This window comes from Rhinolophus hipposideros (assembly GCF_964194185.1).
Source record: "Rhinolophus hipposideros genome assembly, chromosome: 17".
Taxonomy (NCBI): domain Eukaryota; kingdom Metazoa; phylum Chordata; class Mammalia; order Chiroptera; family Rhinolophidae; genus Rhinolophus; species Rhinolophus hipposideros.
The window spans coordinates 59,350,354-59,374,427 of NC_138063.1; the positions used below are offsets into that span (position 1 = coordinate 59,350,354).

The 24,074-nt window shown below is 38.8% G+C and overlaps 1 protein-coding gene across 2 annotated transcripts in view; it reads left to right on the forward strand.

Annotated features, from left to right (window-relative positions):
- The first annotated feature begins 8,168 nt into the window (after positions 1 to 8,168).
- The window catches only part of ISY1 (ISY1 splicing factor homolog), a 39,489-nt gene continuing 23,583 nt past the window's right edge, over positions 8,169 to 24,074 (forward strand). The window contains exons 1-7 of one of the 2 annotated variants that reach the window (XM_081078800.1): positions 8,169 to 8,515; positions 10,590 to 10,612; positions 11,372 to 11,423; positions 12,157 to 12,222; positions 12,425 to 12,467; positions 21,141 to 21,253; positions 23,869 to 23,986. In XM_081078800.1, coding sequence (XP_080934926.1) covers positions 8,513 to 8,515; positions 10,590 to 10,612; positions 11,372 to 11,423; positions 12,157 to 12,222; positions 12,425 to 12,467; positions 21,141 to 21,253; positions 23,869 to 23,986 — 418 coding nt within the window. In that variant the 5' untranslated portion in view covers positions 8,169 to 8,512. The remainder of the gene's footprint in view (positions 8,516 to 10,589; positions 10,613 to 11,371; positions 11,424 to 12,156; positions 12,223 to 12,424; positions 12,468 to 21,140; positions 21,254 to 23,868; positions 23,987 to 24,074) is intronic. The other variant, XM_081078801.1, reaches the window with a different exon arrangement.

Sequence of the window (24,074 nt, forward strand, 5' to 3'; positions counted from 1 at the left end):
TGATTCTCTGTTGTGGTTGGAAGAGACTACTCACTCTAGTGGTTTTCATGCCAGTTTTCAGAATTATATCACAATTATCCTAGTTGCCAAGTTGCTACTGACGTTTTTACAAAATTGCTTCATTAACAAGGTTTCTGAATCAGATGGTCAACCAAAAAATGCCTTGGAATTGGAATATTTGCAAAATGATCAGTGATGATGTATGGAGGAAACATGATTTTTCCATTTGACGTCATTTTAACTTTTAAAACATTTTTTTATTATGGAAAATCTTATAGAAATACAGGCAATAATGGTACAATGAATTTCATTGTATCTATTACCCAACTTAAATAACCATCAATTTTGTGATCTCCCATACCATTCTTTTTCGTATTTTAAAGCAAATCTTAGCCATCATATAATGTTACCCAAAAATGTTTTTAGAACAACCACAATATTAATGTTTGACAAGATTAATAATTATGTAGTAGCATGAAAAACTCAGCCTTGTGTTTAGTTTTCTTCAATTGATGCAAGAATATTTTAATCGGTTTACTTCACTCAGAATCCAAATGCTCTGTATACATTGCATTTGATAATGTCTCTTAAATCTGTAACAGTTCCCTTTCTTTATTGGAAAAAAATACTGAATTCCCAACTACCTATATTTGGCTGACTGCATCGTTGTAGTATTGTTTCACATGATTTTATCCCCCAGTTTCTGTAAAGTGGTAGATCTAAAAGCTTGATTGTATTTTCATCCTTTTTTTCTTTTTTTAAAGCAAGATACCTTATATGGGGTGCTGTATACTTTCCTGTTGCATATCAGGATGTACATAATGTCAGACTGCCTTACTTTTGGTGATACTAAGCTTGATCAGTAGGTTTAAGTGATTTCATACTTTTCCATGCATTATAAAGTCCCCCATCAAACTTGCACCAAATGGTTTTAGCAGCTGTGGATGATAAATATCTAGATCTACACAAATATATTTCGGTCACAGAGAACAATTAGTGAAAGGACCCTAAATCCTTAAAAAGGCAAGCCCAGGGTAGAAGATGCCTAGAATTACGTTGTGTAACTTCTGAAAGTAATTTTTCGTTTTTTCCCCCAAGGTCTATTGATATTGTACTGGAACCTCAAAAACCCTTCTGGTTTTAGCATCAGGGCCTTGCTCAGCTTTAAGGCTCTGTAGCATCATGCAAACAATATGGGCTGTGGTGTAAGACCTCATTGGAATCTCAGCTCCAAACCAAGTTATTGGCTTAGAATTGGAACTGAGCAAATAGCTTTAAGCTCCAGTGTTCTCACCTGTTAAATGAAAAAAAAAAACAATCAAAACACTTTATCTTGTAGGATCATTATGGATTACATGAAACATTGTTGATAAATGGCCTAGAACTTAGTAGAATATTAAATGGTAGCTATTTTTATTCAAACTTCTTACAGTGCCACCAGATTGTTTGTGTGCCACCTGGAAGGAATATCTCTGTATATTTGGCAAGTCTGAAATAGGCCTGGTTGAACCAGTTCAGGAAAAACTTTTATGTGTGGCCTCTAACTCCAGAGCCTTTGGAAGACAGCAGACGGTGATATGAGCAAAACTGATCAACTGGAAAATGGAGGAGGTGGTACTGTATGGAATTGAAGAAGAGCCCATGTCCCTCCAGGGACTACAACAACTACTTGGTGCCACTTAATTCAGGAGAGATTCTCTAACACTTTGGTGCATGGGAGGGAGCAGTCTATTTTAAACTTTGTTTAATGCATACTTGAGCAACATTTTGAAAATCATTTTTTCTTGGACGTTTAGATTTGATTCCAAATTTGTTTACAATTTAAACTTTGATATCAGGCCACAGGTGTTGATCAGGCATCTTTGATCTTTGTATGGTTTATAAATATTCTGGATTGTTTGGCTGATTTGGATGTGGTTTTTTTTGTTGTTTGTTTGTTTGTTTCACTTCAGAGGTAAAACAGGCACACATCTATATAATTAGAAGTGTTGGACAGAAGAACTCCTTCATATTCATACCTTTACAACTATTTGTTTACACTTTTAATTTAGCAAAATTATGAACTCATATAGTCTTTTACAAATTACTTTTTATTATTTTATGCTCATATTGTCACATCCTTATTTTCTGCTAAGAACAGAGTGCTCCAAGATCACCATTCTGATTTTGTTTCTTGCCCCAAGACACCCGTACTAGTTTCCTACTGATGCTGTAATTTGATTGAATCTACAAAGTCCTTTTGCCATGTAAGGTAACATTCATAGGTTTGAGGGATTAGCACATATACATCTTTGGGAGGGTATCATTTTTTTCTACCTCGTCTGGCCTCTGGACCCAAAAGATTCACAGCCATCTCATGTGTAAAATACATTCACCTCACCCAACTTCAAAAGTGTCAACCCATTACCACCCATCAAAGTAAAATCTCATCAGCTCCAAAACCCAAAATCTCATTGTCTAAATCAGGTATGGCTAAGATCTAAGTATGACATTGGGAAAAAGTTCCTCTCAATCTGTAGTTTTATGACTTGTTTTTCTGTTATCTGTTCCCAAAATTCAATGGTAGGATGGGCATAGGACACACTGCCCTTCAAAATGGGAGAAAATGGAAGGGAAAAACGGGTCACTGGTCTCAACCAACTTAAAAATCCAGCTGGGCAAACAGTATTAGGTTTTAAGGCCTGAGAGTATCTCTGGGCTTGGGCTGCCTCCTTAGGAGTTCTCCATTCTTTTTCATGAAGAGTAGCACTTGTTCATAGTTGAGTAGTTTTATCAGCCTATATCCTGCATGTAGAATTTTGGGAGTTCAACAGCCTTTTATTTTGTCCTTTGTTGCTTTGCAGTGTTTATGCTGGTGTAAAATTCTCAACCTTGTGGGTCTCCTGTGTATGTCACGGGATTTCATACCATTAGACAAGAGGTTCCTCTACAGATCTTTCCTGGGTAATGCCATCTTCATTCCTGGCTTCTGCTGAGTTGGTTGATGGGGATCCATAGTCACACACCTCATCTCTTCGAAAAACCATCTGTGTGGATGAATATTCTGATCTTGTGTGGATTAATATTTTGATCTTTTAATTTGTCTGAGGCACTAGAAAAAGATTGCTCTACCCCCACATGCTTTTTCTCTAGAGCACACTTCCCTTGAGTGAATCTCCTAATTTCAGTATCTTTTGCAGTGTGGATAGGCTGAGAATTGTATAAATTACCAAGTCCAGGTTCCTTTTTAACAATTCTTCCCTAGATTTATCTCTTTTTGCATTTTATTAGAAGAATCAAAAAGAAACAAGAAAATACTGTCAGCTAAATATCCCAGTTTGTTATATGTAAGTTTTGCTTTCCACATAACTAGAACACAATTCAGCTTAGTTTCTACTATATAAGGATTCCCATTCTTCAAATTCCAAAAACATTTCTCAATTCCTTCTGAGCCCTCACCAGCAGTGCTTTTAGTGTCCATATTTCTATTAACAGTCTATTTATAATTATGTATGTTCTGAGAGTATAGATTTTCTCTATCATGCTCTTCTTTCTGAACCCCTCAGCTGAGTTGTTAACATCTATATTTCTGCTAATCTGTACAAAGTATTCTAGGTTTTTTCCTATCATCATACTCACAGTTATTCTAGCCTCTGTCCATTGCCCAATTCCAAAACGACTTCTACATTTTTACGTATTTTCACAGCAGCACTCCACTCCCAGGTACCAAAAATCTGTATTAGTTTCATATTGCTGCTGTAACAAATTACCACAAACTTAGTGACTTAATACAAATTTATTAAAGTTCTGGAGGTCAGAAGTTTGAAATGGGTCTTATGTGTCTAAAATGAAAACAAAAACAAAAACAGGGCTTCTTTCCTTCTTGAAGCTTTAGGGGAAAATCCTTTCTTTGCCTTTTCCAGCTTCTAGAGCTGTCCACATTCCTTGGCTCATGGCTGCATCACTCCAACCTCTGCTTCCCTAGTCACATCTTCTCTGACTCTGACTCTTGACATCCTTCTTATAAGGATCCTTGTGATTACATTGGGGCCATCACGTAGTCCATGATAACCTTCCCATCACAGTATCTTGAATTACACCTGCAAAATCCCTTTTGCCATGTAAGGTCACGTATTCACAGGTTTCAGGATTTGGGATGTGGACATCTTTGGGGGCCCATTTTGTCTGCCAAACCTGCCCTCCAATGAATCCTTGTTCATTTAGTGAACAGTATTTGAGGCCCTTAGATGGGTGGTAGGGGACATATATATGAGTGTTGTTAGGCAAAAGTACTGCCTCTGCTTATTGGGGCAGACAGAGCTGGAAAATATCTTTTTAATATTAGTTGTTTTCCACCCAATTAAGTGTATTACATTATTCTACTCTGCTTATAACATGAACTGATCTAACACTAGTATTTTTCACCTGTGTTGACAGTTACTGTGCAGGTGTGTGGGTTCAGTGTTCCCCATATTAGGATGTAAGATTTTTACGTGAGATTTTCTGGAGTTTTCTGTTTGTTTGTTTTGTTTTGCTTTTTAGACATGATGTATGTCAAAGCAGCCCTGTAGGCCAAATTCAAACCTCACGACCAGAAGTTTACAACTGCTCTCTTATGGATTAATGATGTGATCTAATGACAGATCAGAATTGTGGATAGATAAGGTATTGTGTTTAGATAAGATATGTGATTGATATTGGGATATGAGTACAGAGTCTTTTTTTCTTTCCCCTTTTTCTGCCTCCCCGCTCCTGCCCCCCACTTGGGTTCAAACTGTTGTTTCTCAGTCTACTTGTGTAGGACACAGCTCCCTGGCTCATGCTGGTATTATGAGCCTTGCACTCCCCCCAGGCTGAGGCAGTCGGTCGCCAGTGCTCACGGCAGCTCTTGCTGGCTGCCGGCCACTCACGCTGGCCACTGGCAGCTCCTGGCAGCACACAGTAGCCCACGGCAGCCCACACCAACCTCTGGCTGCTCACAGCAGCCCAGGTCCAGGGAGAGCTGTTGTTCACAATCTTAGCTGTAGAGGGTGCAGCTCACTGGCCCATGTGGGAATCGAACAGGCAACCTAGGTGTTAGGAGCTCCAACCACCTGAGCCACTGGGACGGCCCCAGAGAGTCTTAATACTATAAAAATGCTGTTCAAACTTACAGGTGGCTAGGAAACAATATAAGTTGAGGCTGATAGCACAAAAAGAAGGCAATGCAGGGCTACTGTCTCTGCTCCTTTACTCATTCAGCCATCAAATCTTATATGCCAGATCTATGTCGGGTGGGTGTGGAGGTGGAGATAAAAACCAAAGCAGTATTTGGGGGTGGCCGGATGGCTCAGTTGGTTGGAGCGCAAGCTCTGAACAGCAGGGTTCCCAGTTCAATTCCCACATGGCCCAATGAGCTGCATCCTCCACAACTGGATTGAAGACAATGAGCTGATGGGCAGCCTGATGGCTCAGTTGGTTAGAGCGCAAACTCTTAATAAGATTGCTGGTTGAATTCCTGTCTGGGATGGTGGGCTGTGCCCCCTGCAACTGAGGATTGAAGGTGGTGACTGGACTTGGAGCCGAGCTGCGCCCTCCACAACTAGATTGAAGGAGCTGATGGGCCCTGGAGAAATACATTGTTCCACAATAAAATTAAATATATATATATATATATATATATATAATAAAATTAAAAAAACACAAAAACGACCAAGGTAGTATTCCAGTAAGAAGGCCTGTAAATCTTAAATCTGGTGATTTAAAGGCTATTATAGCTTTTACAAAATGCTGCAATCCCTTGAGCCTGGCCCAGCTGATTGTACATGGGAGTTAGATAAGGCCACATAATAGATCTGACTGTAGAGCGTGGGGATTTTTGTTTTTAAAATAATTACTAAGAACTGTATATAGATCTTTTTGAGCACTTTATATGTAGTGTCTCCTTTAAAACAACAGCTTTTTAAGGTAAATGTCCCAATTTCCTGGATGAGGAAAAAAGAATGGAAAGGTAAATACTATTATGCCAATTTCACAGCAGAGTAAAAATTAAAGAGAGGTTGAGTAAGTCATTCATCTAAGGCCACAGAACCAATAAGTGGTAGAATCTGGTTATGAATCCAGGCTACCTAAACTGTCTCAAATGATAAGTAGGCATAAACAGGAAGATTAGTTAGGTGGTAGGATGGAGAAAGGGTACTGTAGGCAAAAAGAGCAGTATGCTAAATGAGGCCTTGCCTCAAGCCCACTACTCAATCTTCAGTTACATGAACCAATAAATTCCCTTTAGTGTTGAAACTAGTAAGAGTAAGACTTACTGTACTTGAAACCAAGAACATCCTGATTTTACCATTTATCTTGCCAGTCGGCTAAATGTCCTTTCTTTCTCTGTTCACATTCATCCTGTCATTCAGCAATTCAATGATGTCACCAAATACTAAGGATTGTCTCATCTTCCCTTGGAATCCAAAAGTGTCTGACAGCAGCTTCTAAAATTACATCTGTTCTGACATCCAGCAGGATGTATTATGTCCATCATTGCAAGCAAGTCCTTAGACTCACTCTGACTGGGTTAGCTTGGGACTTAAGCCCACCAATCAATATGTGTAGGGAGATGGGACAGCTTAACCTAGCTCTCTTTATCCACTCTTAAAGCTGGGCATGCAGTTCCTTTTCCCAGAATCAGAAGGTTCCCAGATGGAATTCAGGTGAGTGGATAGGGGGACTGGATGCTGGAAGGACAATCAACATAGGTAGTGCCTCTTGAATCCTGTTGTAAGTGATATCAGCATCCTAGAGTCAGGGATTTAATGGATAAATATAATAGTGTGAGAAATATCATTTGAGTGAGGAATGACTGCTTGTTTGGGACCAGATATTATTTAAGGTAAAGGTTAAGCAACTCTAATAAAAGACCCCCAGATGCAGCAGCTTAAACAAGACTACATTTATTTTTGACTTTAGAACTAGGTGTTCCAGAGCTCCAAGGAGACTCTGGCATCCTCAATACTTCCATTTCTGAATTCAAGGTGGCTGTCTTCATAGTAACCTCCCAGTCAGCAGAGAAGGGAAAAAGGCAAGGGTAAGACATGTTCATACTTTTCATGGCACCACAGAAGTGGCACACATTCCTTTCATTCAATCCCATTAGCCATTAATCACAAACGCATACCTAGCTGCCAGAGGGTGAGAAGACGGGAGGCTAGTGGGATGGCCATATGCCCACATAAAAATTTTAAGGAGAAAACTTGTCCTTGTCATGGTTCAGGCATGAGATCCTGGTGTCTCTATCTAAGTAATTGTCTGATCCGAACCACATGTCAGCTGCTCTCCCTCCCCCACTGGCTTGTGACTCTTGGCGGCAGCTAGAATGCCCTCCATGTTAGGTCCTCTGGTAGAGGAACTCGCCGTGGCTGAAGCACCATGTTTGAGAATGGAGAGCTGCTGTAACTGAATTTGCTACCGGCCCTCACCTGAATTCCACACCACAGCTCACGCTATTGCTGACACCATGTGGGAGTAGCCATCAGAACCATTCCTACTATCTGTGGCCTCACCCGTTTTCCTGGTCCTTGTCTAAGGCTCTTCTGATCCCAGCAATGTTCCCATCACACAATGATTGGTTGCATCTCTCTGGCCAGTGACTCACATATCACCTCTGTAACCAACGTCCTCCTCACCTCCAAGTAAGTGGTCTTTTCTTTCCTGGACCTTAAATTTCTTATTTTACAAGAGGGTGACCTCGAGCACTGGTCCAGCTCTGATAGGCTCCGCGATTCCAGGAAAAGAAAATCTCAGAAAAAACACAGGCCCCCAAGAAAATGACAAGGAACCGTGAAGGAATTCCCGAAGCCCGGCCAGCTCCAACTCCTGGAGAACAAAGACTCTCGCTGTGATCTGCCCAAAAAGGCGTTTCAGCGCTCGCTAGCTGGAGACTGCAGCTTTCACTTCTGAAGCTGCCTCGTCCAAGCAGGCGGGGTAATGATCCTGTCCAGCGGCTCTAGTGTTTGTGAGAATTCAGTCCATTCAGAGGGATGAGGACGAGTAACTTCCGAAAGGGCATGCCTGCGCTCACAGAAAAACCCAAAAGGGGGCCAGTGGCTTACGTACTTAGAGCAGCAACCACGCCCCCAGTCAGCGTCGCCTGCTCCAGTAGGACCAGTAGCTAACGCGAGAAATTTCTCAGTTGTTATCGCGAGAGTCAACCAGCTGCCCAGGGCTGAGTCGGAGACAGGCCTGTCAGTTCCACTGCGCAAGTGCAATTTTGCCAACACCCCCAGCCTTCCGCCGAGCGCTGTGGTGAGACGTCCAGACGCCAAAGGAAGACCGCCTACAGGAGCGCGCCTGCGTTTCCTTCCCCTCCCCTGGCCAATTCTCAGGATCATTTCCGGTCCCTCATTTCCGGTCCTTCCTATTTTACCTTCCCCGGGAAAAAAAAAATCGGCGGTGCGATCGGTTAGAACCTTCAGTTCCCCTCGGGGTTTGCCTTCCCTGAGGTCGGGAAGCTCCCTGAGCTGTAGCTCCGCGGCCCGCGGGCGGCGCCCTCACTTGCACCATGGTGAGTTCGGTGGGCGACTGAGGGAGGAGGCGAGCGGGCGGACTGTGAGGGCCCCCAGTCCCATCCGGGGCCCTCGTGGTAGGGGCTCCGCCGGGCATCACTGCAGGCTTCAGGCTCCTTGGCTGTGACTTGGGGATTCTCTTTCTGCCTCGCTGTCAGAAGTTGGAGGAGGAAACTGGAATCTGGAGCCGCGCGCATTACCATCTCCCGACTGGATTAAACCTCGATGAAGCGCTTTCGCGCTTAGGGGAAACTAAGGAACAGAGAGGCACAAGGACCGGCTCCGAGTCTCGGTGCCTGCCGTGGGTTGGATTGTTTGCCCCCAAGTCTCACACGGGAGATAAACAACGGCTGTGACTATATGTTTCTGGATTATTTGACTTATATCTGTTCTCGGTCTGCCCCACAAGATATAAATTTCACGAGGGTAGAGTCTTTTCGCCATTGCTTCCTTAATGTCTAACATTGTACCTGGGACGTTGTAGGTGTTCAGTAACGAATGAATGAATGTCATAGTGTTATTGCATGAGGGTGTGATCTCTGTGGTCTGGCGTGGTTTGTAGGCGTCTTAATTTGTTCAAGAAGCGCTTACAACGGGAATATATGAGAATGCACATAGTGCTGGTACAAAGTAGATGCTCATATATGTTGGTTACTATAATATTTTCATTAAGTGAAGCCCCCACAAGAAGGACTTACGCGGTAGTAAGGTTATAGAATAATTCCAATATAAAGTTATAATGGAAGCTATTGTAGATCAACAAGCACAATTACCTAAGAACAAGAGAAACCGGTGGGCTAGAAGCAGCCCTTTCTGTAGGAGGATATGCCCCAAATTTACTGTTTCATACTGCCCTGGTCAGCCTTGAGGCTCTTCATTTCTGAACTCTTTCAAGCATAAGGAATCCCTTCTCTCCATTCTCTAGCACAGAAGGATCCGTGGGCCTGGGTATTTCTGGCTATAGAAGTTGTTGGGTATTTTGTATAACTGTTACCATCACACATTCATATTTGTGCGCTTCCATCACTCTGGGTACATGTCTTTATCACTGATCACTTATCCTGGATTCATTGTTTTGGGGGAAGTTCCTATGAGTTCCATGGAAAAAACCATGGCTGAATTCCTAGCACCTAGCAAGATATTTTAAGCATGGAGAAACACTGAATTAAATATTTAGTATCTGTAGGTTTTAATCAAATAGCTAGGACACAGCCTCAGCCTTCAAGGTGATGGCTTCCCCTGGGAGAGCCTCTTTGTTTTATTCCTTGGTAGATACTGTGTTAATTTATCCACCAGACATTTCCCAAGTTTGTTTCTGTCCATTGAAAAGGAGAGTTAGAAAGATTTAAATTGAGCTCAATTTGGCTGAGCATCTATAAACTACATACTTGATGTCTTCATGTATTTATCTTATTCTTATTAAATCATCATGACATCTCTATGAGATAAGAGGTGTGATCTCTATTGTAAATTTGGAAAATTGAGCCTACTTCTCAGGGATGGTAAGTGGAAGAATCAGGAGTAAAATTCAGATTGTGGCTCAGCAAGTTCTCTTTCTACTTATACCAGAAAACGTTACCTGCCTGACACTGTGTTTCAGGGATAGTTGACTTGACACTAGTGTGACAGTACTTACATAAAATTCAGTTAAAGCCGTCCTTTCTTCCTCAAATTCCATTGCCAGGGAACAGACAAATTGTGATTCTGGGTGGAAAGTGCCGTGTTGGGTATAAACCCAGACAAAGGGTAGCATTCTACGTGGAAAGAAGGGAGTCACAGAAGAACTTTCTGGGATGGGATGATACAGGTAAATTTTGAAGGATGAATAGGAATTAACCAGATCCAATAGAGTGGGGACAGTGGAGGAGTAAAGATTTTAGTTTGAGGGAGCAGCATAAGTGAAGTCACAGGACTTGGACATCTTTTAATTTTGTTGTTGTTGTTACTGTGTTAATATGCTAGTTCAAACATTCTGCTTGTGACTATGTCCTTGTGAAACTTTTCTCTAAAAAGTAAATGGAAAAAAAGGTATTTTAAACATGGACATTTTTCTTCCCATCTGTCTCCTTTTAGGCCCGAAATGCAGAAAAGGCCATGTAAGTATCAACTCGATTTTGTCTGTAAATTTTATATAACTTAGTACTGCCATGGATCTCTTTTTGTGTTTGGTCCTTTTGGTATATGAGCCTTTTGATATATGTCCCTTTCTCTACATGTGTTAAAATAGCATTCCCATATTTTCTCATTTGTGTTCCCCATTAGTGTTTTTTGACAGCTCCCAGAGTTTTACTGGATGAACACTTTTTCACCTGAGGATGGTGCAGGGAATGTTGGAGTGACAGCTAGGTCACCCCATAATATTAGTCTTTTTTTTTTTTAATTAATTTTATTGGGGTGACAATTGTTAGTAAATTTACATAGATTTCAGGTGTACAATTCTGTATTACATCGTCTATAAATCCCATTGTGTGTTCACCACCCAGAGTCAGTTCTTCTTCCATCACCATATATTTGATCCCCTTTACCCTCATCACCCACCCCCCACCCCCAATATTAGTCTTTTAACATCTGGTTGTGTTGCTTACCTCAGTGGTCTGATTAGTTGAGTTTCCTACAGTGCTTACACGTAGTGTAAGTAAAATAGATCATTGGGTCTTCAGGAACACAAATGGCCTTATAAGCCTTACTCTTCGGAACATAGAAAGCTATGAACTACTCTATGAAAACACACACACACACACACACACACAGGAATGACATTAAATATGATCATGAGCAGATTTACCGCATCCAGGAACTTGGGTGATAAGAAATCTGTGAGCAAGATCTAATGAAGTCTTCTCTTTTTCTGGTAGGACGGCCTTAGCAAGATTTCGCCAAGCTCAACTGGAAGAGGGAAAAATGAAGGTTGGTGTAAATCTTCCTCATGAATTGTAAAATATCAAGAACAAATGTGTTAGAACTCCTTGCTGAGCAAACTTCAAACTCCACATCTTCCTATTTCTTGTCTATACTTGCTGATACACTTTTGCATCTACACATTTGAATTCCAGGTGTATCTTTCTATAGCTGGGGCAGTGTGATAATCTGGCTGCTTGTTCTTCCATATTCTTTGTAACGTGATAATTGGGTTCCCATATTATCCCATCTCTGTCTAATATTGAACAAGAGGAAATTGAAGTGCTGTGGGGATCAGCTCTAAGTTGAAATCAGTAAATGATCTCAACTCAGGAGTCAGGCAGACTCAGCCAGGTTAAAGATAAAATGTACAAATTTTTGGGTATTTTTGTTTTTTTAAATTATAAAAACACATATATATGGATGTTTGTTCCAAATAACAGCCATCATTTCTTAAGGTAGTACTATAAATATGCCATGAAATGGATATAATTAGTTTACTTAGCCATCTCCCTATTGGTGGACTTCTAAGTTTTTTCCAGTGGTTCACTGTACTAGATACAATACAGTGAATGTTTTTGCCTATATAGTTGTTTCCTAAGGAGATATTGTTGAGTGAGTTTTGAGGCTTTTTTAGACCATTAGACATTTTAGACTTCAGGCCTGAATCAGTTCAATGTTTGCATGAAACTTGTAATTTCATATAGCATGGTGGCAATGTGTATATTTTGCTTCTCCTTAGGAACGAAGACCCTTCCTTGCCTCGGAATGTACTGAGTTGCCCAAAGCTGAGAAGTGGAGACGACAGGTAAATTTTGGGTGAATCTGATATTAGTAGAAATAACAAGTCTCTGATTGTTTCTTATTGTTTAAATGGCTGTTATACCAGAATTCTATGTTTTTTGTTTTCATTTTCTATGTTTAATAACTAATTTTGAATTATATTTTTCTAGTGCTTTTAGACATATTCTAAAGTCATAAAAATTTATTACTTTTTATTTTTTTCACAGATCATTGGAGAGATCTCTAAAAAAGTGGCTCAAATTCAGAATGGTAAGCTGATCTGTCTTCTTAAAATGCTTGATTTTCAAATCCACAATTAGACTTGGGGACTTCAACACTCCTTTCTCAAAATCAATAGACCTAGTAGAAAATCAGTAAGGACATAGAAGAGCTGAATAACTATAAATGATTTGACCTAATTGACATTTATGGAATACTTCACCTAACATAAAAGTATACGTTTTCTTTTTCTAAGAACACATAGAACATTCACCAAAATAGAATATATTCTGGGCAATAAAACAAATGTTAGCAAATTTTAAAGTAATTAAAATCATACAAAGTATGTTCTCTAATTATAATAGAATTAATGTAAAAACCAGGAACAGAAAAATATCTGGAAAATTCCTAAATATTTGGAAATTAAACGACATAGTTGTAACAACCCATCTGTCAAGGAGGAAACCCAAAAAAGATTAGAAATATATTTTGGGGGTGGTGCAAGGTTATTTATTTTTATTTTTTAAATAATTAAAAAAATTTCAATTACAGTTGATGTACAATATTATATTAGTTTCAGGTATATAACATAATGATTAGACATACAATTACAAAATGATCAACCCAATAAGTCTATTACTCTCCTGACAGCATATGTAGTTATTACAATATTATTGACCTCTAAACACCCATAAAAACTCTTTTGAACGTGATATATCAGTGGAATCATGCATACTCTTTTCTGGCCAGTGGTCATAGATATTTGTTTAGTGTCCAGTTTGGAACTATAACAAATAGGGCTACTCTGATCATTCTTCTTCACATGCAGTCACTTCTATTGTATATATTGTGAGGAGTGTAGTTACCAGATCAGGGGGTACAAGTGTTTATCTTGAGTAGATACAGCCAAACAGTTTCCCAAAGTGCTTGGACCAGTTCTCACACCTACCTGCAGCAGCTGAGAGGTTGCATTAAAGGGTTTCCAGCCAACTCCACATGACAGCTGGTGTGGGGAGAGGATGGTGTAGGGCATTGGGCAAAGAGACTGGCAAACAGTGGACTCACACCACGTCTTGAGAGTGTCCTCTTCGCATTTCTCGTTGTTTTAATTTGTATTTCCCTGATGATTAGTGACATTGAGTATCTGTTCATATGTCTGTTGGCCATCTGTATGTCCTCTTTGGAGAAATGTCTATTCAGGTTCTCTGCCCAATTTTTTTTTTTTCATATTTCTCTTTATTCTAAAAATACAGGTATGATAATATCAAAGTACAAGAAATATTAGGGTGGTCCTTGTGTGGTTACTCATACTTTGGGAAGGCTGAACTGAACCGCCCGGAATGTGAGAGTATTATTTCAAAAAGCTAGCAGAAACTACTAATGTGTCAAGTTCAAAAGCACACATGAAATCCTGTGAATATCATGGATGTGTAGTAGGTCTTGGTTTGGGCTCCGGCTCTTGTGAAAGAACGGCGGCGGAAACTGTTTTGAGAAGACAATTGAGCAAGAGGACTCAGCACCAGAAAAGTGTAGTAGGAGAAGTGGGTGGAAAGTGAAGAACAGGAGTTTTCCTCTTTTCTGCTACTAGCTAAGGGCAGAGGCACATGACCTCAGCAAGGGGCCAAAGTAGATGGCAAGCAGGTGCTTGGATCCCCTAAGGGAGAGGAATGTTTGTTAACAGGATTGTTTGTTTTGGGGGGAGTTAAGTTGTATGAGTACTAACCCCTTATTGGACCTGTATCATTTGCGAATGTCTTCTCCATTCAAATGGGTTGTCTTTCCATTTTGTTCATGGTTTCCTTTGCTGCACGGAAACTTTTTAGTTTGATGTAGTCCCATTTGTTTATTTTTTCTTTTGTTTTCCTTGCCCAAGGAGACATATCCAAAAAAATATTGCTAAGAGTGCTATCACAGAGTTTACTGCCTTTTTTCCCTCTAAGGTGTTTTATAGTCTGGGGGTCTTACATTTAAGTATTTAATCCATTTTCTGTTTATTCTTGCACATGGTGTAAGAAAGTGGTTTAGTTTCATTTTTTTTGGCATGTATCTGTCCAGTTTTCCCAACAGCATTTATTGAAGAGACTGTCTGTAGCCCATTGTATATTCCTGCCTCCTTTGAATAGCTTAATTGACCATAAAGGTGTGGGTTTCTTTCTGGGCTGTGTATCCTGTTCCATTGATCTATGTGTGTGTTTTTATGCCAGTACCAATGCTGTTTTGATTACTGTAGACTTGTTTGATATCAGGTAGCGTGACACCTCCAACTTTGTTACTCTTTCTAAAGATTGCTTTGGCTATTCCGGGGGTTTTGTGGTTCCATATAAATTTTAGTATTATTTGTTCTAGTTCTGTGAAAAATGCTATTGGTATTTTGATAGACCTTTCCTTGAATCTGTAGATTGCTTTGGGTAGTATGGACATTTTAACGATGTTAATTCTTCGTATCCATGAGCACAGTATATCTTTCCACTTATTTGTATCTTTTTCAGTTTCTTTCTTCAGTGTCTTATAGTTTTCCAACTATAGGTCTTTTACCTCTTGGTTAAACTTATTCCTAGGTATTTTATTCATTTTGGTGTAGTGGTAAATGGGGTTATTTTCCTGATTTCTCTTTCTGATAGTTTGTTATTGGTGTATGCAAATGCAGCCGATTTCTGAATATTAATTTTGTATCCTGCTACTTTACTGAGTTCATTTATCAGTTCTAATAGTTTTTTGGTGGACTCTTGAGGGTTCTCTATATGTAGTATGGTATCATCTGCAAATAATGAGTTTTACTTCTTCCTTTCTGATTTGGATGCCTTTTCTTTCTTTTCTCCTTTGATTTTTGTGGCTAGGACTTGCAGTACTATGTCAAATAAAAGTGGTGAGAGTGGACATTCTTGTCTTGTTTCTGATTTTGGTCTTTCACCATTGAGTGATGTTAGTTGTGGGTTGGTCATATATAGCCTTTATTAAGCTGAGGTATATGCCCTCTATCCGCACTTTACTGAGAGTATTTATCAGAAACGGATGCTGGATTTTGTCCAATGCTATTTTGGCGTCTATTGATAATGATCATATGATTTTTATCCTTCTTTTTGTTTATGTGATGTATTACATTAATTCAGTTGTGGGTATGGAACCAACCTTGAATCCCAGGAATAAATTCCACTTGATCGTGGTGTATGATTCTTTTCAGTGTGTTGCTGAATTTGGTTTGCTAATATTTTGTTGAATATGTTTGCATCTATGTTCATCAGGCATATTGGCCTATAATTTTCTTTTTTTGTAGTGTCTTTGTCTGGTTTTGGTAGCAGGGTAATGCTGGCTTCATAAGATGAGTTTCTCTTGTCTTCAGTTTTTTGGAATAGTTTGAGAAGGATAGGTATTAATCCTTCTTTGACTGTTTGGTGAAGTTCACCTGTGAAACCATCTGGTCCAGGACCTTGTTTGTTCTTTTTTAAGATTTTTATTACAAATGTAGTTAGCATACAATATTATATTAGTTTCAGGTGTACATAATAGTTACTGAACATTTATATACCGGAAGAAGTGATCACCATGATAAATTCAACAACCATGATAAATTTAGTACCATCCTATCAAAATATTATTGACTATATTCCCTGTGCTGTACTTTATATCCCCATGACTTATTTGTTTTATACCTGGAAATTTGTACGACTTGTTGCCCTTCACGTTTGCCCCCCCTTTTAATTTTTCAGTTACATTTGACATTCAATATTTTATATTAATTTCAAGTGTATATCATATGGTTAGACATTGCTATAATTTAAGAAGTGATCCTTGACTAGTCTAGTGCCCACCTGGCACTATATATAGTTAGTACCATATCATTGGCTATATTCCCTGTGCTTTACTTACACGACTTCCCCCCATCCCCCGTGACCATCGTGTAACTACCAATTTGTACTTTTTTTTAAATTGGGGAACAGTGTGTTTTTCCAGGACTCATCCGCTCCTAATCAAGTTGTTTTCCTTCAATCTGGTTGTGGAGGGCGCAGCTCACTGACTCATGTGGGAATTGAACTGGCAACCCTGTTGTTAAGAGCTCGCGCTCTAACCAACTGCGCCATCCAGCCGCCCCCAATTTGTACTTCTAAATCCTTTCACCTTTGTCACCCTGCCCCCCAACTCCCTGCCATCTATCATCCCGATAAATCCAGTACCCATCTGACATCATATGTAGTTATTACAGTATTATTATGTTATACTCAAACTTATACTCATACTCATACTCATACTCATACTCATACTCATACTTATGTTATACCCTACATCCCCCTGACTACTTTGTAGCTACGTATTTGTACTTGTTAACCACTTCCCCTTGTTCACCCACCACTCCAACCCGCCTCCCATCTGGCAACCATCAAAATGTTCTCTGTATCTATGAGTCTGTTTCTGATTTGTTTGTTTATTTTGTTCTTTAGATTCCACATGTAAGCAAAATTACATTGCATCTGTCTTTCACTGTCTGACACACTCCCCTCAGCACAATACCCTCCAGGTCTATCCATGCTGCTACAGATAGCAAGAACCCTTTCCCTTCCGTGGATGAGCAATATTCCACTGTATATGTATGTACCTCCTCCTCTTCCTCTATTCTTTTATTGATCTACCTCCAGGCAACCTCCACGTCTTGTCCATTGTAAACAATGCTGTGGTGAACATATGGATGCACATGTCCCCTTGAAGTAGGGTTTTGGATTTTTCGGATAAGTACCAGGTAGTGGGATTACTGGGTCCCTTTTTGTCTCATCTTATAGCCATTGTTTTAAAGTCTATTTTGTCTGGTATAAGTATTGCTACCCTGGAGGTTTTTTTTTTTTTCATTTCCATTTTTATGAAATAACTTTTCCTGTCTTTTTACTTTCAAGTCTGTGTGTGTCTTTTAATGTGAAATGAGTCTATCGTAGGCAGCATTTGTAAGGGTTTTGTTTTCTTATCCATTCAGCGCTCCTATGTTTTTGATTTAATTCACTTACATTATAAGCAATTGTTGATAGATACATATTTATTAGGTTGGTGCAAACGTAATTGCGTTTTTTGCAATTATTTTTGACCTTTTAAACTGCAATTACTTTTTACCATTTTATTATTCGTATGTTTTATCTTTTTTTTCATCTTAAAGAAGTCTCTATCGTTCTTTGTAATACGGGTTTGGTGGCGAGGAACTCCTTTAACTTTTTCTTGTCTGGGAAGCTCTTTTTCTGTCCTTTGGTTTTAAATAATAGTCTTGCTGGGTACAGTACCCTTGGTTGTAGTTTCTTGCTTTTCATTACTTTCAATATTTCGTTCCAACCCCTTCTGGCTTGCAAAGTTTCTGTTGAGAAATTAGCTGCCAGTCTTATGGGAGCTCTCTTGTAGATAACTAACTGCTTTTTTGTTGCTGTTTTTAGGATTCTCTTTTTGTCTTTAACGAAGCTATTTTCATTATTTCTTCAAATTGTTTTTCAATTCCTTGCACACTCTCTTGTCCTTTTGGTACCCTATAATGCAATCATATACTGAAGTTACTCAAATCATCCATGAAATGGATATGAGACATGCTATGTTCAACCTTAATATTCAAGGCCGGATGACGAGCATTTTACAACTAGCATGAGAGATCTGATTTTGGATACTGCCCCTGCAAGTGCTTTGGGATCCGGTTGCCATTCTTACGCCCTCTGTGGGATGGCGGATCCATGAAGTTACCATTTCCATGGCCACCCTAGGGGATGTTGAAAGCCAGTGGCAAAGGAAGTTAAGACAGGAGGTTTGAGAAGTTCAAGTCTGGAAACTCAAATCAAAAGTAAGGGAGTGAGGTCACATGTCTCAGAGTAACACGCATGCTGATGTGGCATGATCTCGTGGCAGCAGGGGTTGATCAAGAAGAAATAGACAGACAACCCAATGGTCTCTTGTTAGAACTTTGGAAATAGTTGCGTCCAGAACAGCAATTCCAGCGAAGCCTAAAGGAGAAGTCCAGGAAAGCACGACCTGTGTCCCTCCAGGACTTCATGCGGCCACTTTAGGCCAACTCCTTTCAGCTTGATGGGGGTAGGGGTCAAGGTATCTGGTCAGAGGGAATAAGCAGGAACCGGAGGCCCCCTGTGGAACTGTCCATACATTGGTCAACTTCTAATATGCAGAGGGTTTGGCCCTAGTTGACACTGGTACAGACTACAGTCTTGTTTATGAGAAATCCTGGCTGTGCCTAGGAAGTCTGGCTGTGCCCAGAAAGACTGGTGGTACCTTGAGAGCCCTGGTTGTGCCCAGAAGGACTGGCGATGCGCTGGGAGCTTTGGCTTTGCCCAGAAAGTAGGTGGACATCGAGGGACACCCCCCGGGATGATTTTGCGGGGAACCTATGTGCTGTCGCTATGGCCTATTATGGGGTCCTCTGTTCTGTTACATGTTGAAACTATGCAAGGGACCCCAAGCACTGCCATAAAGGTCTGGTACCACAAACTGGGAAAGGTGCCAGTGGCAGCGACCCTCCTTCCCCAGGACAAGAAGCTAGGATGTATCCTCCCAAATAGAAGGGATTTGCTATTGTTGGTTCCTAAGACTGCTGTTTCTTTCCGCCTGTAGGTGCCTATAGGCTAATATGGCACAGAGCCCCTCGGGGAAGACGCTTGTTGCGTATATTGTGAGGTGAGACTCTGGAGGGGTGGAGTGTGGGGACAGAGTCCCAGAGAGCAGTTTCCAGGCTCTCGGCCTTGCGTGGGGAGTGCTGGCTCGGGTGGTGGTTGGCCATTGGCTGTAGCCAGTTGGCAATTGGCTGGGGGCCGTGACGGCCTTGGGTGGGTGGCTGGTTGGCAGGCAGAAAAGCGGACAGTGGATTGTGCATCAAGTGGATCCTACTTTGTGTGTCTTGCCCAGTCACCAGCGAAAATATAGTGGTATGACTCCCCTATTTATGGCTCTGTGGGTGTTCCTTTTTTGCTTCACCATATCCTGCGTTCTTGTGTGGGGAGTGGGAGCTGAGACAATCCCTCATGACAACTACAGACGAGTATTCCCTATGAATATAAACATAAAAATCCTCAACTAATTTGATATTAGCATATCAAATACAGAATTTATAAAGAGGATATTACATCACAACCAAGTGGGATTTATTCTGGGAATGCATGGCTGATTCAGCATTCAAAAATTAATATAATTCATTACATCACTATTATAAAGAAGAAAAACCATGTGATCATCTTCAGTAGATACAGAAAAAGTATTTGACCACATTTAATATTCATTCATGATAAAAACTCCTGGCTAACTGGGAATGAAAGGGAACTTTTTACCTCAATAAAGCACTTCTACAAAAAATACCTGTAGCCAGCCACATACTTAATGGTGAAAGACTGAGTGCTTTCTTCTTTCGGTATCATACAGGAATTCCTAGCTAGTGCAGTAAAGCAAGGAAAGGAAATAAAAGGCACACAGATTGAAAAGGAAAAAATAAAATGCTTATTTTCAGATAACATAATTTTCTATGTAGAAAATCTCACGGAATCTACAGAAACGTTTCTAAAATGAATAGCTAAATTTAGTGAGGTCACAGAATAAAATGTCAATACACAAAAAATAAATTTTGTTTTTATATACTAGCAATGAACATTTGGAACTAGAACATTTTTTAAAGTGCTATTTACAAAAGTATAACACAAAAAATACTTAAATATAAATCAAACAAAATATATGTGTGATCTATATGCTGAAAACTGTGAAATACTGATGAAGAAAATAAAAAAGACCCAAATAAACGGAGAGATATACAGTATCCATTAATGGGAATACTCAGTATAGGAAAGATATCAATTCTTTTTCTTTTCAAATACTATCACAATCAAAATCCCAGCAGGATATTTTTTATATGTTGATAAAGTTATTCTAAAATTTAAATGGAAAAGCAAGAGAAGTAGAATAGCCAAAACAATTTTGAAAAAGAGCAAAATTGGAGTATTCATACCACCTAATTTCAAGGTTTAAGATAAAGCTACAGTATTCAAGATAATGTATTGGTGAATGATAGACATATAGACCAATGGAACAGAATAAGAAGTCCAGAAGTATAGCCACATATATGTGATTAACTGACTTGACAAAGGTACAAAGTGATTCAGTGGAGAAAGGGAGGGGAAACAGACATGTCATTTCAACATATCAGGGTTCATTAACTGTTTTCTGTCTTTCACTGTGGTGGGATGCTCCAGCTCTTGGCTGCCATAGACAACACCTCAGAAAACTCCTTTGTGCCCATCTCTTTAAATTAGTTCCTTAAGCTTAATTCTCAGGCTATACAAATGATGTTCCCATTTAACAACACATTGCTTTCTTGAAAGGACTAAATCAATACAGAATGCTGTCAGCCACGAGTCTTATGTCAACCTCACTGCATCTTTGCTGGAATTGGATGCTAAGTCCCCCCACCTCTAAGATTTTGCGATTTTAATATTTGCCTAAATGGAACTGCAGGATTGCTTCAGTTCATTTCTTTGATTGCTAATAAGGATGAACTTTTTTTTTCAAGGATTTTTTTTTTCCTTATGCTGGTTGGAACTCTATGTATATATAGTCCTTGCCCTTTCATTTATTTGAGTGTTATTGGTTTTTCTTATAAAATTAAATGAGTATTTTTATACTGTATGCCCTTATAGGTGTTGACTTTCATTTTTATGCATATAACATTGAGTGGTATTTTGAAGAAATGATATGAATGTTTTTGTTTTCTAGCTGGTTTAGGTGAATTCCGAATTCGTGACCTGAATGATGAAATTAACAAACTTCTAAGAGAGAAAGGACACTGGGAGATCCGGATAAAGGAGCTGGGTGGTCCTGATTATGGAGTAAGTAAGCAGTAGCCTCAGTGGCTCTTGGGATTGAGCTTGTGAACTTTTGGGCAGGCTGGGTAGCTCCTGTCTAGGAGCCTACAGCTCCCAGTCCATGCCTGCCAGAGAGTAGGCACTCGAGAAATAAAGAAGGCTTAAAAAGTGCCTGTTGCATGTGGACAGGAAACCTATGAAAAGCATGGATCAGATAATGCTTAAAGACTCCACGGCACAGGTCTCAGAGCAGACAGGGCACCTGTGTTTACCAACCAGTTGTTCCTGAGTAAGCCACTTAATCTCTCTCGGCCTCTTGTTTAAAATGACCATGGTCCTCTTACATCCTTCTCTGAACTCCTTGGGAATTGGGGCATCCATTATTGGATTTTTACCTGAGAGGGCTTGGAACACTCCAGTCTTTCTTTCTTTGGACTCTTATAAATACAATATTCTAAAACAGTGGCTTTCAAGTTTTTAGGACCATGACCCATTGTAAAACATATACACACACCCCCACATACACACTTTATACCACAACCGAGTAAAGACAAAAATGTGTTGAAAAAAATACTTAGTATGTGTTGATGAACTTTGGTATTTTCTATTCTGGTCTATTTTGATTTTTAAAAAACTTATGATTATGGCTTACTTAATTGATTTCACAACCCGTACTGGGTCTCAGCTTTAAAAAATACTGTCCCAGACCCTGCATGGTTCATCCATTTGTGAGGAGACATGCCTCATTTGAACCACTACTATCTAATCAGTGGGCTGTAATATGTTATATTAGAAATACATGCAGTTTTTCTGCATGGTGGTCTTTTCACCTTTGTGAAGATCTAGCATCACAACCATAATTCTCACTTGAGTACCTAGCATAAAAATGAAGCATTTATTCTTCCCATTGCAGAAGGAAAGGCACTCGCATTTCTTGAGCACATGTTCTATTCCAGGTACTGCACTAGGAACTTACTCATTCAACCTCTTCAGCAGTTCTGTGATGGTGCTTTTGTTTCCTGTTAGACTGCATTAAAGTAATGCAGAAATTTATTAACTGTGCTAGAGAAGTGACCTCAGAAGCATTACAGAATTAATGTTAGATATTCTTAAGTTCCACAACCCCAAGTCAATAGTAATGAATTTTTAATGCTTATGAATTATATTTTCATTTTATATGTATAACAGTAATACATTTAATTTCAGTTTTATAAGATGAGAAGAGTTATGGTGATGGATGGTAGTGATGGTTACATGACATTTTGTATGTATTTAATGCCACTGAACTGTGCACATAAAAATGGTTAAGATAGTAAATTTTATGATATGTGTATTTTTACCACAATAAAAAAAAGAAAGGTAATACAGTATCATTAAACTCAGAAGAGTATATATAAAGAAGCAGAATAACATTCAGTTATAATCTCATTATCTAAGTGCAACTACTTGAATATTTCCTTCTATTGTTTTGCTATGAACACCATTAATTGAGATTATATGCCTTATATGTACAATTTTGGTTCTAGGTTTTGTATTTTTCAACACGATAATTTTAATTATAAGAACAATATATACTTTTATGCAAAAAATAAAATGAAAAGAATATAAAAATTGTAAAGTATAAAAAAATTATATATGTTATATTCTATATGTGATACAGAATATATCACATATTTTCCTACCACCCAGAAATAACTGCTATTTAACATTATCTAGAATTTTGACTATGCATATTCATGTTTATTTTTATAAAAATTGGTTCATATTCTAACTATATGCTTCATTTGTGTAATAGTGTATCAGGTGCAGATTTTCATGTCAATAAATCATTTACACATATGTAATCATTTTTAAAAGCATTTGTGAACTCACAGAAAATTGCAAAAATATACAGCGAGTTTCTGTATATTCTTTATACAGACTTATCAGTTTTTAACATTTTGCTGTATTTACTTTATCATTTTCTCTGTGTCCCTTGAGATTTATTTTTCTGAACCATTTGAAGCTTAAATACATGATGCTCCTTTACCCCTTAATACTTCTGTGTGTATTTCCTAAGAATAAGAATGTTATCTTATATAACCATGATACATTTATCAAGTTTTAAGACATTTAACTCTGATTCAGCCATTTTATCTAATCTACTTGGCTGATTCATCAATTTTCCCAATAATGTCCTTTATAGTATTTCCCCCTCTAGTATGGGACCTAGTCTAGGGTCACATACTGCATGTAGTTGATGATCTCGTCATTTTTAATAAATGGAATTCAATCTTCTGGATATTTCATTTGTCTTCTACTGCTTGTCATTTAGGTGGTTTGCAATTTTTTATAAGCTTTTTGTCACATCATATCGTAAGATTTTTCAAAGTCAATATAGGAGTTTCATAAGAACCATCATTTTTAAGGTATAGAATATATTCCATCCATGAATATGTTATCATTTATTTAAATCATTCTCCTTCTTTTAGGTATTTAGGTTGATTTTCTTTTTTAAGGGATAAAAAAAGTATCTAAATATTTTTCTGTGTATATAAATATTTCCCATGTTAAGCATTATTATCTTAAAATATATCTGTGAACATGGAAATAGTGGATTTAAGGATCAGATCCATTTTCTCTTTTTCTTTCTCTATAAGAAAGTTGGCCCTAAAATGCTGGATCATGAAGGGAAAGAAGTCCCAGGAAATCGAGGTTATAAATACTTTGGAGCAGCAAAAGATTTGCCTGGTGTTAGAGAGCTTTTTGAAAAAGAACGTAAGTAATTAACATTTGGACGTGTTTTAGCCTCAATTTTCTTTTTGTTTAAACTTCACAAATAGGCTTTTATTTGTCACATTAAAGA